At 28.3% G+C, this 19,227-nt stretch overlaps 1 protein-coding gene across 1 annotated transcript; it reads left to right on the top strand.

The window, feature by feature from the left end:
- The first annotated feature begins 18,450 nt into the window (after positions 1-18,450).
- Positions 18,451-19,227, top strand: LOC123228434. The gene has a single exon (XM_044653863.1). It carries the CDS (start codon positions 18,554-18,556, stop codon positions 19,109-19,111), a length of 558 nt encoding a protein of 185 aa, XP_044509798.1. The 5' UTR covers positions 18,451-18,553; the 3' UTR covers positions 19,112-19,227.

Raw genomic sequence — 19,227 nt, 5'->3', positions numbered from 1 at the left:
AGACGTCATGGTTTTATGAATATTGGAGCATATCAAATATTATCGCATCATAGATAAGCTGGTGCAGAATCATAAAGGAATATACTTAAGTCAATGTTTGTGGTTGATCGCATTTATCGATCGAAAGAAATTATCTTAGACATAGCAGATAGGTACAAAATTGGCATATCCTACATGAAAGATGGGCGTATGCCCATTTCGGGGGATGGTGGTATAATATTATAACGACTAATATTGTTGAGTCTTTCAATGCCTTGACACGGACTGCTCGTGCTTTACCTATCACCATATTAGTTGAGTTTCTTCGGAGCATAATGTAACATTAGTTTTTCAATAGGTGAAACATGGCTAGTATGTATGACTAAAATTTTAATGATGTTTTTTTTTTTTTCATTGCATTTATTAATTGTTTCTTACAGGTAAGAAATCTCACCCGTTAACACCATGGGCTAAGGACAAGCTTGTTCAACATATGTTCAAATCTGTCAATATGGTTGTTAAACCGATCAACGTCCAATAATATAAAGTTCATGATTCACAAAAACAGGTATTCATCGTGAATCTTCTATATCGAACATGTGATTGTGGGAAATTCCAACTTTCCCAAATTCCATATGCACACGTTGTAGTTATTACAAAGTATAATAACTTGTCAGACTGTGTCAACTTGGTCAGTATATATTACTCTACTGAATATTTATGTAGGGTGTATGGAGAAGATATTAATCCACTAAGGGATCAATCGACTTGGGCACCATCAAATATGTTTGTGATTTATCCTTCAATGATGGAACAATAACGGTTCGGTTGTCCTTCCAACCATGCAAGAAGACCTTCACAAGGAAAAGAAGTTTGATAACAAAACTGTAGCCGATGTCATCAACCTGGCCATACTCGCTTAAATTGTCCAAGTCCAACTCCAATGCTTATGGTTGGCTCGTCCCACACATCAAGCAGCGGACGAGGACGAGGTCGCGAACTCACAGTGCAACCTATACGGCTGAATAGATAATCGTGGTTAATTTGATGATTGCGTCTGATATTGTAATTTTAATTGTATATATATTGCATGTTTAATTTTTCATAATTTATTTATTAGGTTTTTCAACATATTTTAATGTATTAATTTTTTATGTTCAGGATCTTACATGTACACGATGGTGATAGATCAAATCAGCTTAATGGAATTACCATGACATTTATTTGTTGATGTTCATTTTATGTAAATATTTGATTTTTATTCTATCACATTATATATTTTGTATTAACATGTTTTATTAATTTGTTTCATTTTATGAATAAGTAAACAAGAATCATTCAACAGGAAATATGATTAATAAATGCAAATACATCACTGAAACAATAACAAAATACATCATTGAAGCAATAACAAAATGAAATCCAATTCATGTGCCACGCCTTAATCGAAATCCTCAAAACCTGTATTTTTACCAACCAGTTGAATTTAATAAGTACGATGAATTAAGTAAGGTCCAATAACATATAAACAAACCATAAACCTTATATTGACTCTCGTAAGTGTGCAGTATGAGAGGATGACCCCCGTGGAGAAGATGTCTGTCTAGCACAAGAAGTTCCAAAAACATAAAGAGGGAAATCTTATACTAGTGGGGGTGTCATAGGGACAAATGGGACTTGTGACCTAGCAATTAACGACCATGAAAACCCTTGAGAGGTTGCCTAAAAGGGAACAGGATGAATCGACTGGGTATTATCATCATCGTCAGAATTTGTAAACTCATCATCTGATGATGCTAGTGAAGCCTATTCTCCCATAAACTCCAAAGCCTGAATATACCACTTAGAGTTACCTTCGGTCTCAGTCAGACGCAATGCAGTTGTAATCCCTTCTTGAAACATGAAGGAAATTTATAAAAATGAATGAAATAATGGAGTGAATAATAAAACATAAATCAACCAACGAGCAACTTACTGGAGGAGCGTTTAAAAGTTTTGATATGTCATCCCAAGTCAGTAGTACATTTGTCTTCCATTTCAGGATGTGAAGGATTTGATCATTTGCTTCCATACGGACAAGAGGTGATAGATTATGAATAGTCTCATAAATTCAATATTGTAGAATGTACAATATTTATGGTTAGTATTAAAAATTGTTAAGATGAATATTAACTTTATTCATTATACAATACTTACCTCAAAAGCAATCAGGTATCCCAAAATATTGTAACTAAGAAGTGGAAGCGGACTTTTGTAGGCGAGGTAGTGTTTAACACAATATTGATATTTGTTATAGATACCCTTCCGCATCGATTCAATTGTCTTATTCCATGTAACCATCCCCCATGGGTACCAACTAAATGCATCTAGATTGTCCGCTAAATGCAAAAAATGATCAGGTATTCTTATTCTGTTGTCTGCTCCTAATAATCCCGTAAATGCAAAGTACAGTACCGTGAACTTCACTGCGTCATTTTCATTGTCTCCCCATATTTGATCGTCGATTGCTTGCTTGATCTCCTCATAGGATAACAACATGTGAATCCAAGGGAAGTAGTCATTTCTCAGTTGAGGCATCCTTATGTAATCAACATAGTTGGACATATCGATGTCCTCCCCGAAAATCAGACCACTGACTAGCGCAAACTCTACAAGGTTGAATCGAAACTCAACACCATTTATTCTGAACCACATTTCTTTTTTTGGGTTCCTGCGGCTAATCATCTGAAATAACATCGATTGTATGAAAATGACACTAAACCGTGGTTCCGCCAAATCTAAAAAGTGTCCAAAACAGGTTGTTTTTAAAATAATTCTCTGAGTAAATGTTAGTTTATTCCTAAGTATAGTCACAGTGTCCATCTTCGTCCAAAGCAACATGTGCACTCGGAATCTATACGCATCACGAAATCTATATGCCTCATCTTGGTAGTTGAATGCAAATACTTGAAAAATATATTAATCCGTTAATGTAATTAATGAAAGATTAATCAAAGATCAATCAAACAAACTAAATTATCATTATTAAAATAAGATGGTTGGCATTAACTAATATAACATTTGAATGAAAATGTTGTCAGTATTTCTTTACTTGCTGGATACTTAAATAAATTTATTATTTAACGAAATAATATTTATTTTAACAAAATAATATTTATTCTAACAAAATAATATTTACTCTAACCAAATAAAAAAAAATATTTATTTATATATCACAGTTCATACGCCAAGTAGATATTGAATAACTAACAAAAAATATTTATTTTAACAAGAAATATTTCTAACAAAATATATATATTTATTTAAATAAAAATTAAATAAAGCCAAAATAAAAAATGTATTTAAATAAAAAATAAGGGGTTGGCTTAAGCCTGACTAAAGGGGTTGCTATCAATTTACATTAAGGGGTTGGCACCAACCCCATCAATTTTTTCATTAAGCCAACCCCCAAATTTGTGTCGTCAACCCCCCTCCCAAAATAACCTTTTCAACTAAAATCAGTTTCTTAAAATTTTTTTCATTTTTTAAATTGCAACAATTGGCTAATTAACAAAATTGTTAAAATTGCAATATTTAACAATATTTTGATTTACTTAATTGAATTCCGATAGAATTAAATTAAATTGATTTATGCAGAATTCAAATTGAATTAATTTTGGTACAATACAATACATTTATATTTCTGTTTTATAAGAAAACCTCACATGTTGTCCTACCATTATTTCGTCTCTACAAATCCAACAAGTTTCGTCGGCTGATTGCTCACTGAATTTTTTTCGTATCCAACTGTGCTAACTTTAGATCTCTCTTTATGTTTAAAATAGATGTGCTAAATATGAATATATCTATGCTATATATATATATATATATGTGTTGTATTATCTCTCCTCTCCAAATCAAGTTATTCCCTGCAAGTTAAGTTATTCTCTGCAAGCTTCTAAAAATTTTAAAACGATTCCTTGCAAGCTCACGTGAATATCCAATTCATTTTTGTTTTGATTCTTGGGATATATATATTGATTTATTCTTTGCATATTCAACACCAAGTACTTCAGTGCATGCTCTTCATGGATGGTTTCTTGGATTATCTTTTCATGTGCTGCTTTAATATGAGATTGACGCCAACCAAAATTTCGACAAATAATATCAACTGAGTTTACAATTTTTGTATATTTAATCTAAAAAATTTAAACTCAATAATTTTAAAATCACTTGATCGTATCTAACACATATATATAAATCTTATTTCAAATACTGATACTAAATATTTATACATGTTCTCTCTTTATAGTGCATTAAAAATAAGTAATACTATAAACTTTGTTTTGGTTTCTCAAGGTTGAAGATAAAGACAATTTAGGCATTCTATCATATAAAATGGTAAAAATGTTTAGAGTATAAAAAGTGTAGTATAAATATATATGTGGGCCCAAATAAGGGTAAAATTTTCAATTTCCCATAAAATCACCAGCACATGGATGACAAATGAAATGGAGTCTCTACTCAGCATTCCATTATAAGAATAAAATGGGGTGTGATGCATGTGGTGCTTTCACTCTAATTTTTTAATTTTTCTTTTTCTCTTGTCATGTATTGTTCTTTTGGAAGAGTTGGTTCTCTTCATCTTTATTTCTTTTTGGCGACCACAACGTGCTTAATAATAATTTTAGAAAAAACGCCAATAAGAGTGTTGGCATTTCCGCCAACCATGGTATGCCACTCACCCATTGCAATTTCAAATTAATTTGAATTTGAATTTTCAAATTAATTTGATCAATTTCATATTAATTTTAATTTCAATTTCAAATTAATCCATTCAAATCAAATTAATTTAAATTTGACCAAATTAAAATTCAATTTACATTGAATTTGGATCAAATTAAATTTGATATGATATATTTCTACTTCCATTTGATATAATGAAGTCTAACATGTCTTCCTGCCATTACGTCAACAGTACCGATAATCAATGAAACTGTTTGCTGAATTTTTTTTGTGAACGAGAAAAAAATCCGATGATCTATACAGAAGCAAATACTTTTAAAGAAAATATGGAGCAAGCAAGCAAACAGTTTTGCAAAAAATATTTGCCAAAACTTGCATATATATGCAAGCAAGCAAGACTTCCACGTGAAAGGTAAAAAAGGAGCAAACAAAAGCATAAAAAATATATTCTCCTCTGGCTGTCAGTGAATTATTCAAGTCATTGCACTATTCATGTCAATGCATTATTCATATATATTCATTATAATATTCCCTTTTGATGCATTATTCATATATATTCATTGTACTTGCTGAAAACATGACATTTTTAAAAGTTAAATCCAGAGGAAGTAGGTTAGCGTCAATTATTAATGGAAAAAGCAAGGGTTGGGGCTCACATCCTGTGTCAATGAAAAATAATTGAAATATTGAAAAACTTTGAAAATTAATTGAAGCACTTGAGATTGATGCAACCCATGACATTTTTTAAAAATTAAATTCAGAGAAAAAGGGTTGGTGTTAATGCCAACCCCTTGGCGTCGCCAACCACCCCCCTGAAATATTTTTTTCTGTTTTCTTTCATGTAATGGGGCCCATACAAGTTTGATTGAGAAATGAATTAAAAAATGCATGTGTTAAATTGTAGACAAAGAAAAACTAATATAAAATAAAATAAAATATTGCAAATGACTTTAATTTTTTTTTTAATTTTCTTCCATGCAGAAAACAAAATAAATCCAGTGGGGAGTTGGTGACTACATGGAAGAAACCAAAAAGTAAAATAAATTTAGGCATTGCCGCCAAGGGGTTGGCATCGTTAACCTGTTCTTCATCTAAAAATTTTTCAGATTTAAATTTTTGTATTTTATAATTATTAATATAATATTAAATAATATTATAACAACTTTAAACAATAAAAACAATATGAAATAATAGCATTAAACAATCTAATAACATGAAATCATAACAAAATTAAATTTCACATAAAGTTATGAATATGAACCTACCATACATTATTTGATTTTCAATTGTTTATAAGGAAAACATATAACATACAGGTTTTATTGTTCAATCATATGTCTTCTCTATTGAAGATTTTTTTTTTCATGTTGCAAAAATTTATTCCTCATTGGAACGCTGAGAAAAAAAAGATATGATATTTTCTTTTTCTGTATGAGTTACATCAATGAGAGTATTTTAGAAAAATAAAATACTATTGTGATATTTTTGTTTAAGCTTTGAAATTAGTAGTATATATGTATACACAGTAAAAAAAAAAAAAGATAAAAATTTCAATTTCCCAAATTTTTATATTATATAATGTATATCATGTTATATTAAATGTTAAATTTTTTTAAAAATAATAATAATATAATAATAAAAATTTTAATTAATACATTATTATTTTGGAATATATTATAAATATCCCTTAAATTTTTAAAACTTTTCAAACTGCACCTTTGTCAAGCCACCAATTTTCTTTTAAAAAGTGTATGAATTCATTTTTCCATTTTTTTTTTTTTAAAGATATTTGACACAATTTCCATTTTATTTCATGTAAGTGAAGAATATTTTTTAGGAATGAATTTCTTTATAATAGATAAATAAAATTATTAAACCAAAGTCATTTTGATCTCAAATTTTAATAAAACTATGTATACAAATAATATAAATGATATATTATTATATAATTAAAAATAAAATAATATTTAATTATATAATTATATATCATTTATGTACTTATTTTGTGTTTTTAAAGTACATAAATTTTATGTGAACAAGTGTACAATTGCTATCCAGGTACAAGAATTTAGTTTTTTTTTTTTTTTTAAGTTTAGAAGAGTTCAAGATAAATAACTTATGCTATTATATTTATTATTTGAAATTACAGAGTGACTCATCAAAAACCTTAGTTAAGCAATTGGTAAGTAAAAGTTCTAATTAAGTTTAAAATTGGGGAAAAGTAACGTAAACAAAAACACAATTAAATCTGATCAAGTATTATTATTTTTGGTATAAAATGAGGTTTGAAGAATATTTTCTTCTAAATATTAGAGAAATATATTCAGTAATAACTAATAAGGGATATTATGGATTTGATCCAATTAAAATTTGTTAGAAAATTCTCAAATAGTAGTGTTTTGTGTATAAATAATATCATCAAGTAATTAATTAGTTTTAAATTAGAAATAAGATAATGCTCAATTATATATTGACATGTTATTATTTATTTGTGTATATAATTTTATTGATTTTGAAATTCATGATCCATTTAAAATATAATTAGATATTGCATTAAATCATTCAAATTAATCTTAAACATTAGTTATTATTTTGGTGACCTAATGTACATATAAGATTAAACAATGAATAAATATTAGGGGTGAACAAAACCAGTTAACTAAACTAGTTAACCGGTTTTATAAACTGAACTGAATTTTCTATTTTATAAAAATTATGAACTGAAATCGAACCGTTTTATACATTAACTAATTTATAATTAAATCAAAATTACTAGATAATTGATCTGAATTTTCGTTTACCCAATTTTTAACCGAATTTTAACATTAATATTTGAAATTTTCAATTAAGTTTCTAATATGAATTTTTCTTTTTTTAGTAATTTTAGCTTTCACTAAACTTTTTAATTAAAATAATTTGATACTAAAATAAAGTATATTTTAGATGATACTATGTTTAATATAAATATATACAAATACCGCTCAATCAAGCATTAAATTAATTTATAAAATGAGTACAAACTAGGATAATTAACTAATATGTATAAATTGAAAAACTACAATAATTAGCGTAGATTGGTAACATATTTTTTTATATACTTTATGACAATATCTCCAACTTGTAGATAATTAATGAATCAATGAAATAAGTTAAAAAATAATCAACATTAGAAAATTTTTTTAAACCTAAATATAAATTTAATATCATTCATTTCACGTATCAATATGTTGAGCTTATAGTCAATAAATTTTCCAAACAATAACTGTGTAACTAAAAGATCAACACATAAATTAAAAAAATAAATAAATAAATAAAAACTTGAGACTAAAGTATGAGATTGAATTAAATAACTCATTACAAAGATAACAAAATGACATTGAGACTAGAGAGATTATATCAATCATCCTCTAAATGAATAGTGGTAATTTCTATTAGCGAAGGTGAAAATTCTTCAAAAAATGAAAAACAGGTAATATTACATGTAGTTAATACATAAGTTATACATAACTCATTTCATAATTATATCTTTTAATATATCAATTCTTAAATCACAATCAATTATTTCAACAATCATAATATTTATAACATGTATCATAAACAATTTACAAATTATTTATGCATGTTTGTGAATAATTTTACTTTTACCTAAATCAATGTACGCTTTCTTCAATGATAAATGGTTCACATGATCCTTGGATCCAATTTTGTGCACAAATAAGAGCCTCCACTATCTTAGGAGTAAGAGAGCTATGAAATGGATCTAATACACAACCCCTAGTACTAAAAGCTGACTCAGATGCAATAGTTGAAACAGGCATAGCCAAGACATCTTATCTACCAAAGAGATAATTTGATATCTTGGTGAATTCATTTTCCACCAATTCAAGGTATCAAACTTCTTGTCTCTATCATCATCAATGTCTTCAACTAGATATTTATCCAACTTAGATTTAGGTTACATAGCTTGTTGTTCAACCCTTTCCTTATTATACATAACCATCAGGAAATCTTCAGGATCAAGATTTACATCACCAATATCAATATTATTTATATCTTGAGATTCCTCAGTTGATTGCATACTATGAGAAATAGTAAGCAAATTGTATTCTTCAAATAAGTATACAAAGTCTCTTTTACTTTTGTTTTCAACTTATTAGCATCAACAACATCATAAGAATGATTAATAACCCAATCACATATTCTAACTTGTACCTAGGATCCAGTACATTTGACATAACCCAATGAACAACATTAGGTTAATATTATCAATATTTCCCCAATATTTATCATGTTTTCCCTTCATCTTTTTAGCCATTTGACATAATTTATCGTTACTACTTTTACACAATGTCGAAATCTTTAACCTAATGCCATATATTTCTCACATATACGTATAACCTGCAACATAAAAAGAACCAGACACGCATAGAGTTACAACATAAAAAAATTTTAGAAAAGGCAACAAATAATGAGCATATTTCCAATCGGTAGGTGTAGACACACCTTTATACTTATCCCCATTACTATATTGAAGTTCTAATAAGTCAAATGTCTTCTAAAATTTTATAGCCACATCCAACATCAAATAAGTTGAGTTCCATATTGTTTTAACATCAAGAGCCAATAGACATTTACTTTCAGTTTTTTCTTGTTCCACACAATCTTTAAACCTTTTCAATCTCATTGGAAAACACCTTACATACCTTATAGCAAAACGAATTCTAAAAATGGAGTTGTCCATATCTTTTAACCTTTCTTTTACAGTTAGACTCAATATATGTGTACAACATTTCATATAAAGATAGTCACCATTTAATACACTACTGTTCCAATATTTTGGCTTTTGCTTAAAATATTTTGACCTTTACAAGAACAAGAAAAAAAAAGTTTAATAACCCTTTAATTTAATTGATTTTATTTTATAAGGAAATGTGATGAATGTAGTGCATTTTGCATTTGTATTTAACAAAATTTACCCTACTGATTTGAGAAAATCTACCCTTTAATTTATTCTATTTTATTTTATTACTTTATATAAGTTTAATTCTTTGTATTGTAGAAGGTATGTTAGCAGCAAAATTTCTTCACTAATTAATTAAACTACATCAAAATTTTGAGAAAAAATATTACTTGATTTGAGAAAGAAATTATCGTTGATGTCGTCGAAAAAAGACGAGATAAATATCGTTAGAAAATGGCAAGAGCCTAGTTGGGTGTTGAGGTGAGCCAGTAAGTGTTTATGTGAAAATAAAGTAGAATAGAAGATGAAGTTTATTGCATTACAGTGAATATTGTTGCAAGAATTGAGAGGAGAAGATGAAAAACAAGAGAAAAGAATATGAGAGACCACATGTTAAGCCTTTGTTACTTGCTCCTTGATACAAGTCTGCAACAACTTTGTATTGTTTCATTTTACACGCTAGCTGGCTGGAGACATCCAAGGAAAGGAAAAAAGAAGTCTAAGGAAAGCAAAAGATAAAAACCAAAATTTCCTTAATTAAACATTTGACTTTTATGTTAATAGTAAAAGACAAGTTTAAATTTTTTTTATTATTTTTTAAATTTGAAAATCAGACTGGTTACTAGATAACCAATTTTCCAATTTGAGCAAATCGAAAACCAAATCAAATTTTCAGTTTTCTTAATATTTTGATCTAGTAATCGAATATATTTTAAGGGTACCCTATTTTTCTATTCAGATACTGATTCGATTTGGTTATCAAAAATTTTTAAACACCCCTAATAAATATATCCACAGTCCTCTCTTTCAACATAAATAGAAAATATCAATGAATTAAAAAGATACAAAGAGCAAACGACAAAAACCCTTTTCAATAGAGTAGTACTGTGTGTATAACTTTTATATATAAATAATGACGTGTCATCATATGATTAGATAGTTAAAAATTAATGATAAAATAATACTCAATCATATCATAACACATCGTTGTTTGTGTATAAAATTATATATATAATTTTATTGTTTCAGATAACCATGACATCATCACCGTCAATGCCCACAACAAAAAATACATTCAATTTGTTTTAAGTGTACTTATGTGATACATCTATTTTATACAAGCTTTAAGATTATATCAATGTCAACATAGATAATTTTTTTAAATTATAAGCATTCTACGAATTTTGTGCTTTGTAATTAGATATGATGGTTTGTGTCATTAGATCGTATTCGTATCATATCAGTTTCGAGTCAGAGACCCTCAACTCTAACTTGATTTGAATTAGAATTATGTTAAAAATGTTCAATCATAATTGAATATGAATCATGTTTAGGTTGACCTGATACAACCCAAACTGACTTGAAATTATCAATTGTTTTAACTTTTCTAAATGTTTTTGGCATTTTATTTTCTTTATCAAATTATCACATTCAACAATTTAAAAATACAATATATAACATTTTGTTTTCTTTACAAATAGTCTAAATAATTACATATCAAGACCTTTAAAACACATCAATAATCTTTATACCTGAATATCATTCTCACTACTAAATAATAAAATAAATTTTAAATAAAAATTAAGAATAATTGACTAATTACAACTATATGCAATATGCAAAAATTTCAACTAGAAATGGCAACAAGGCAAAAAAGGGTTTCACACACCCTAATCACCTCGTCCTTGCAAAGGAAACCTTTCCTCATTTCCACCCCACCCTTGATACAATTATGACAAGGTATCATCATCTCCTCCTTATGGGAAAATTTCTCTCTCCTTTTCCTCCCTATCCCCATAAGGAATCTCATTCCCCTTCCCGTCTCCACTGGAAAAATAATGAAATATTTATAAAGTGTTAGGACATATTGATAATAATTCAAAACTTTGAAGGGTATTCTAATAATTAAGAATTAAGAGATATGTTGTAGAGGAGACAAAGCATGAAAGGGATAGGCTAAAAGGAGACGGTTTAGGGATATATCTATCTATGTCCTCATATTGTCCCCGATTATTGAGATCTTAGGTATTCTCATCCATATGCTAGTTCCTATCATAGAATCTCCTCTTCATTTGGGGAAGGGCGAACCAAGGATTCAATTTGATGGGTTGAATATCCATCTCTAATTTAAACTTTTGTTGATACTTATCATTCATCATTTCTTTAATTTTCCTCTTATACAAGCCAATTAACATTTCAATGGTTGTTTAAGTTCAAACATTGGAGCACTAATATGTGAATTCACTCACTAGTACCCCAACGATTAAACTTAAAACCATGAAGTACAATGGGTCGACATTCATGCAAGAACATATCATTGAGATGATGAACAATGTTGCAATATTGAAGAGCTTCGGGCTAGTAGTAGGGTATGGGTCCTTTCAAATTAACTATAACACTATAAAGGATGAATGAAATGTTAATGACTTGATTAGCAGACTTTTACAAGAGGAAATAAGTCTTAAAAGTAGAAAGAGTCACATTGTTAACCTGGTAGGGAAAATAGTTGATAAATGAATCAAAACCAATGCAAAATGGTTCAAGTAGAAAAGATGGTTGCTAATGATCACCAAACTAAAATGAAGGAGTAGAAGGCAAGAAAATCGGTCACTATAAAAAAGATTGTCCTAAATGAAAAGCTTGGTAATTTAAGTTAAGTCCCTAATAATAATTGGTGGCTAGTTTTGGTGCTGCAACTCCAATTATGAATACAATATAGGGATTCCTCATTATCCAAACCATAAATCTAAGGAATGATTTTCTATTTATGGAAACCGCATAAAATTTTTTTTATTGAAGTCATAGAGACTTACCTATTGGTCTTAGACACTGATGTCAAGTAGACCTTTATGATAAACTTTATGTACCTTTAATATTTAGAAATCTTATTTTCTTAGGGGAAATTAGACAGTTGTAGATTTTTGATAATTTTAATCCTAAAAGTTTTAACCTATTTAAAGTTTTTGTTCTATAGGGATCAAGTTTCTTTATTGATGTTTTATATAGGATAAGAATTAATAATGTTTTTGCTAAATCCTTGTTTGTTGTCAAATAATTGTATTGGTTTAAAACATAGGATGTTTAATGAAAATTTTGTTTTTCTTTCTAAAGTAATCATTTGGGATCATACGTAAAATTGAGAATTCTTACACAAAAACATGGTGGCTAAAAACTAGGCACTAAATGCATTGGAAGGTTCACTTGATGAGTATTTCATTCTATTAGCAGGATTATACTATAATTTAAAGTTTTGTAATATTAGACTGTTACACAAATTGGGATGGATGCAGACAATCAATTTAAGTACTTTTTATTTTGTTGGTGTGTTCTGTAGGAGCCTTCTAGGCTCACATTTGTCCTGTGATTTGTGTGGATGATTAATTCTTATGCAGGAGGTATCTTGGAATGTAATTCTGTTGCATCCAAATATGATAATAATAAGATTTGTCCGTTGGATTCAGTATGAAAGGCAAGGAGGACATTGTCTTGATTGTGGTTCATGACCAACATAAAGGATCAAATTGTTTTCCTAGATATTCATCAGGGATGTTATTGTTATCAGCTAAGAACATGCAAGTCAAACAAAAGCAAAGAAATGCAATAGAGGATTTTTATTGGAAATTAGGTAATACTATAATATATTTTAATTTTAGAGCAACTATAATGGTGATTTTTGTGGTGAGCACGATGTAGACATTTATTTTAGATAATATAGTATTTCAAAGATGGGAAAAGTCTCATTTCTCAAGCCTTAGATATGACATCATAACAATCAATATTATAGAATCATTTAACACATTGGTAGATGTCTCTCTTGGATTCTTGTTACTTATAATGATATATGCCTTTCTTGGACACTTAGATGGTTTAATCTTTTGAACACCCGTATCATCCAAACATTTCACATACATACAATTTATTTAGTAATCAAATAAATAAATCAAAAAAATAAAATTGAAGCAATGTACAAAGAAAAATAACTATTTCTTTTATTGTTACATAAATATTATTATAAGATTAAATACCATAAAATTGACAATAGGATTGAATCCTTGGGCATACACTAACAATCTAAACATAAGGTTAGTTGATTCTATATCATTAGATGGAAGATCCTTTGTATGATCTACATTACTGAATATCAAAGACATAAACTCATTTAGTTTTTTATTTGACGCCTTTTGAAACTCCATCAAATCAACTTGCATATTTGTCTTCCTCTTAGAAATAGTCAAAACTAATTCCACATTTACACCGACTTATTAACAATTTTTTGTGACTTATCAAAATATTAATGACAAGTTAAACATTTAAAACCAAATTTGATAAGTTACTTAGTTGTTTCATTGAAATATTGAGTTTGCATCCTCCCAAATGGTGATGTTTTGGTCTTCCAATCGACTATCTTGGGAGCTTTGATATTTCTTTATACTCCATCAATCTCTCAAGATTATTTAGTGTTTCGTATATCCAAACTTGTAAAGCCAAAGTCAATGTTAGATATTTCACAATACTAATGATTTATTGAAGTCCATTAGACTGTAGAACTTTGTCAATAGGGTCTTTATCTTTTTGTTTTGGGTGCTGACAACCTCTTTTTACTTTCAAGGAGTTGTTTTTCTTATAGAATCGACAGGGAAATGCCATACCCATATATCCCATGGAAAAGTGTTAAATTAGGATTGATAATCCATAAGTTGAATTATCTCCGTGTTAGTCATTTGACGATTTTCTACACTAAACAATCCAATGTAAAGATAATACTAGAATGTGTCCTCTAAAATAGAGATTAAGTCATTGTATGTCATTGGCCTCTTATTTAAAAAAATATGCCCTAAATATTATTTCTTGTGTTAATAAGGGAATGTATGTAGTTAGGTTGGTATAGCGATTGAATCTCAAACTCGTCACCAATGTAAAATTGTACTAGTTAAACCACACATCTAACTCATTTCTATGGAACCAAAACTCATCAGGTTGGTTTCCTCTGGATTAGTACACCACTTAATTTCATGGCTTCATAGTCCAAGAAAATCCCCAAAGACATCTCCTAGATTAGCCTTTTACTTACCTTGTCCATTGTATCTTTGCAACCTCCCATAGTTACTTGGGATCTAATGTGATGAAAAATTGACAACTTCTCAATCACTTGAGAGGTTTGTCCTTTGGAACCCTAAATTTCTTTTTATCAATATTATGTTAAAAAAACAAAAGATCCAAAAAATTCATTAATGATCAAAAAAAAAAATTAACAAATTCAAACATATACATCCTAAAATTAATAGAAAATGTTAACCGAATCTTGAAAAAAAAGTTGGAGTAATTTATACATGAATAGTATATTTTTCTCCAATCTGAAATTGAGTTCATGTGAGAATTACACCAACTCACATCTAGGTCCGTGAAAATACATTATTAGCATAGATTTTACACAAGTTAGCATAATCTTCACACCAACTGAGGAATATGCTCTATCGAAGTTAGTCAATAATTCACATTTTTTCTCACATCGCATTAAAATTTCTTCAACCTGCATGATAAGAAAAAGGTTTCTACTTTCTTTAATTCCAACAACATTGTTAGTACTCTAAACTGTAAACACCAACAAAATCCATATTATTTACTAAATAACCCTAAAACCATAACTTTATTAAAAAAAAAAAATTAAAACCTTAAAATATTGCATTCAAGCCAATGTTCATCATAAAATTTGTACAATATACAGTGAAAATAGAAACAACTAATCATCTTTCCCATTTTACAAAGTAAAAAACGCTTACTTAGACACTAAACTGAGAAGAACAATGAAGATGGCCAAAAAATAACGAACACAACTTCGAAATACACTCTAAGTCTTTAATGCAAAAGGTTGATTTATTAGATATGGTCAAAGTTTGGTCAAAAAGTGTATAGGAGAGATTGAGTTTAACTTTTATAAATGGTGGAGTTGAATAATACAATAATAGATATGAACATAAAACTCTATAATTTTAATCAATAAAAATTATATGTACACAATTTTGAATACACAAATAATGTATTATTATAAAATTGAATGATTTTAAATTAAAAATAAAATAATATTTGATCATATGATAATATATTATCTGTATATTTATTTGCATAGTTAAAAGTGTATGCGTATAATATTGCCCAATTTTAATATATAATATATAATTTTAAATCCTATTGATGTTAATATTAGGATAAAGTAAATTAAAAGAACAAATTAAATGATCAAACATGTTATTGTTATGAATAATATCATAACACTAATTTACATATAATTATAGACAAGAATTCGTTACATACATTCATGAATTTTAAAAAGTATTTATGGAGCATACATACAATTGACCTCTATCAATTTTTTTTTTCTATATTTATTTATTATATCAATATTAATCAATTTGACTACAAGAAAAATTATCGAGATAATTCTAGTCAAAATTCTATTGGGCTTGGTGTCCCATTCTAAATCCATGCACTATTGATCTGTTTCCTTGGGGCTAAATTGACAGAGAAAGGAGCCCACTTATGGCCCATGATAATTTGAGATTCATTTGTCTGAGTAATATTACGCATACATACATTTGAGTTTATAAATATATATATATACATAATATATTATCATGTGATTGAATATTATTTTATTATTATTTCAAAATTATTCAATCATAGAATGATATGACATATATATACCTCTTTGTATACTAAAAAATGTTATATGTATAAATTTATTGTTTTATTTTATTCATGGGAAATGATTTTTAGTGTGACTAATCTTAGTATTTAGTAGCATCCCCGTAATAATATGTCAAGTTGGTTGTTATTTTAGTAGATTTCTGTGATTGACAACTTGAAAGTTTCCCTTTAAAGCTAACAATAACATAATATAATTGCCTCTACTTGTTGCATCATTTTTAGCTATAAATTTATGTTATTTTTGTTGTTTCTTCAAATGGGAGACATGTTCTTGTCAAGTTCTTTGCATCTATTAATTTAGATTTAGGCTTTTTGATAAAACAATAAGAATCTCTATATTATTATTATTATTATTATTTGATTGTAATATAATGAGCAAACCATGTGCCATATGCCCTTTAAGATATGGCTTAAATACTTTAAGTTTAAGATTAAGATTTATTTATAATTTGAATTTTATTTTTCAAATTATTCTTTTTTCTAAGTAAACCCATTATTAAGTTCTTTAAAAATTAAATATCTCTAAATAATGTTCATAAATGAAAAAAAAAAAGTGTATACTCAATATAGAATTAAAATACCAATGCCTAATAACATTTAAAAAAAAAAACACAATTAAAACCTAAAATATTATTGAAAATTGAGGATGAAAATGATTTCATCAAAGAATTTTCATTAAGTGATAAGAGTTCTGTTTTTCTTTTTATTTTTCATTTAATCAAATATACATGTAGTACATTTATATATTTGAACGGTTGAGATCTCATTTGAATTGTGTCATTACAAAGTGCATTGCTTGTATTTGGATTCAAAGGCTCTAAAAACATGTCATAATTTATGAAATAAAGTTTCAATAATTGTATTCAATGAGTCTATTGTTTTGTAGTACAAATTATAGGAATTTAATTTACAACACAACCCAACCCAACTTTAATTCATCCATATGTATTTTACCACATTACCCCTAACATCATATATTTTACCATCACATATAGTTTTTATTAGAAACATAAAGTTTTAATGCATACATTGCTATCGCCTCTGCAGCAACCAAGTAATGCAGGTGGAATCTTTAACTTGCTTTAGATAAAATCACTTTTCCCCACATCAGCACTTTTATTTCTTTCACCGTCTAAATTTGCTTTTTCGTTTTTCTAATATATAATTATTTTTTTCTTGTCCACTCTGCGTGGCTTTTCCAATTGGTCAAGCTCTATGTTAACATCTTCCTAGTTACGAAAATACCCTCCTCACTTTTCCACTTAAGGGATAATATCAAATAGAATCCCCTTTTTATCCTATCGCCTATTAAGGACATTTGTTTTGAATACTAGCATTTTAGTCATTTGAACTGAAATTATACTATAAAATAGCGAAAAAAAAATACATTATACAAATATATAATCTGTTTATTTTTAAAGAAAATGGTTCTAGTTGCATTAATATTGTTCTTTTGTAATGCACTTTTCGTTACTTTTTTGAGGATTTTAGTCTAATTTCCGAGTTAATGAGGAGTCAAAGAAGATCTCTTAAGTCAAAGGGCCAAATTGGGACTGAGATTCTTTACCTATTTTTATTACCTAAATAAAATACAATTACATAAGAACTAAATTGTCTCATTTTTATCTAAATAAAATACTAATACATGATCACTGATTAATTAAAAAAATAATAATAAAACTATATACATTTATCATGAATATTAATTTGAGTAATTTTAAAATAAGGATAAAATAATTTTTAATCATATTATCACATATTATTATTAGTATCTAAACTAATATTTATGAATATTCAAATTGGTATTCATGATAAATGCAAAAATAATATGAGAATAACTTGGAAAGGATCCTGATTCTTCAAAATGGTTGTCTTTGCGAGTAAAGTAAACCATATGGACTATCATAATTCCAAAGACAATTTTGGTAAATTTTCCACGTGGCATTGATAATTTCTGCTTAATCGCTTGCCACCCCACTTTCACATTCTCCCCCACTATCCAAAAAGCAATTTCATGCTTTTCGCTTTCTATTTAAATCCACCAAACACACCCTTATTCCTTCATGCTAACAACTGCTACCTTTAACCCTAACCTCTGAAGCCCCTCAAAATCACCTTCAAAATTTTCCTTAACATTTCTAGGTTCTGTAATTTGTTTGTTTGTTTTGCTTCAGAATTTTCAAAATGAAGAACCAGGCTTCCACCTTCTTCAAAAAAGTTATATGTCTATTAACTTCGATAGCTAAAGCTAAATCCATGGCCATCAAGAATAAAACCAGCGCGGCCAAGGCTCGCCTAATTATGTTCTCCTTAATGAAGAGCAAGAAAGCTCTTCTCGGTCTTGGTTCGATATCAAACAAGATTCATGGCCTCCTCGGTCACCACGATGACGATCATAATCATCAGGGCAATCAGAGCAAAGCCATTGTTGTCTACAATGCCATAGCTGCCACCGAGTCTCAATCGATCTATAACGATGATATTGACGATAATGATAACGACAAGTATCCTGATCTTACCCACTCGTTATTCGATGAGTTTGAGGATGATGAGGATGATCAGGGTGGGTCGATAATTGATATGGTGAAGAATTCTAAAGAAGAAGTGGGAGAGAATTTCAGCTTGGAGGAAGAGATAGATCATGTTGCAGATTTGTTCATAAAGAGGTTTCATAAACAGATGCGTTTACAGAAGCTTCAATCTTTCAAGAGGTTTCAAGAAATGCTCGCCAGAGGCGTCTGATCAAATTAAATTACCTAATTTCCAAGTAAATATAGAAATATTGCAGCAATGCGTGCATGCAGTTTCATTTATTTGTTTTATTTTTTCAAATTAAAATTTTCAGTTATTTCTCATTA

The sequence above is a fragment of the Mangifera indica genome, chromosome 10, assembly GCF_011075055.1.
Source record: "Mangifera indica cultivar Alphonso chromosome 10, CATAS_Mindica_2.1, whole genome shotgun sequence".
Taxonomy (NCBI): Eukaryota; Viridiplantae; Streptophyta; class Magnoliopsida; order Sapindales; family Anacardiaceae; genus Mangifera; species Mangifera indica.
Note: the sequence above shows the minus strand (reverse complement) of the source record. Positions and strands in the feature narration are given on the sequence as shown.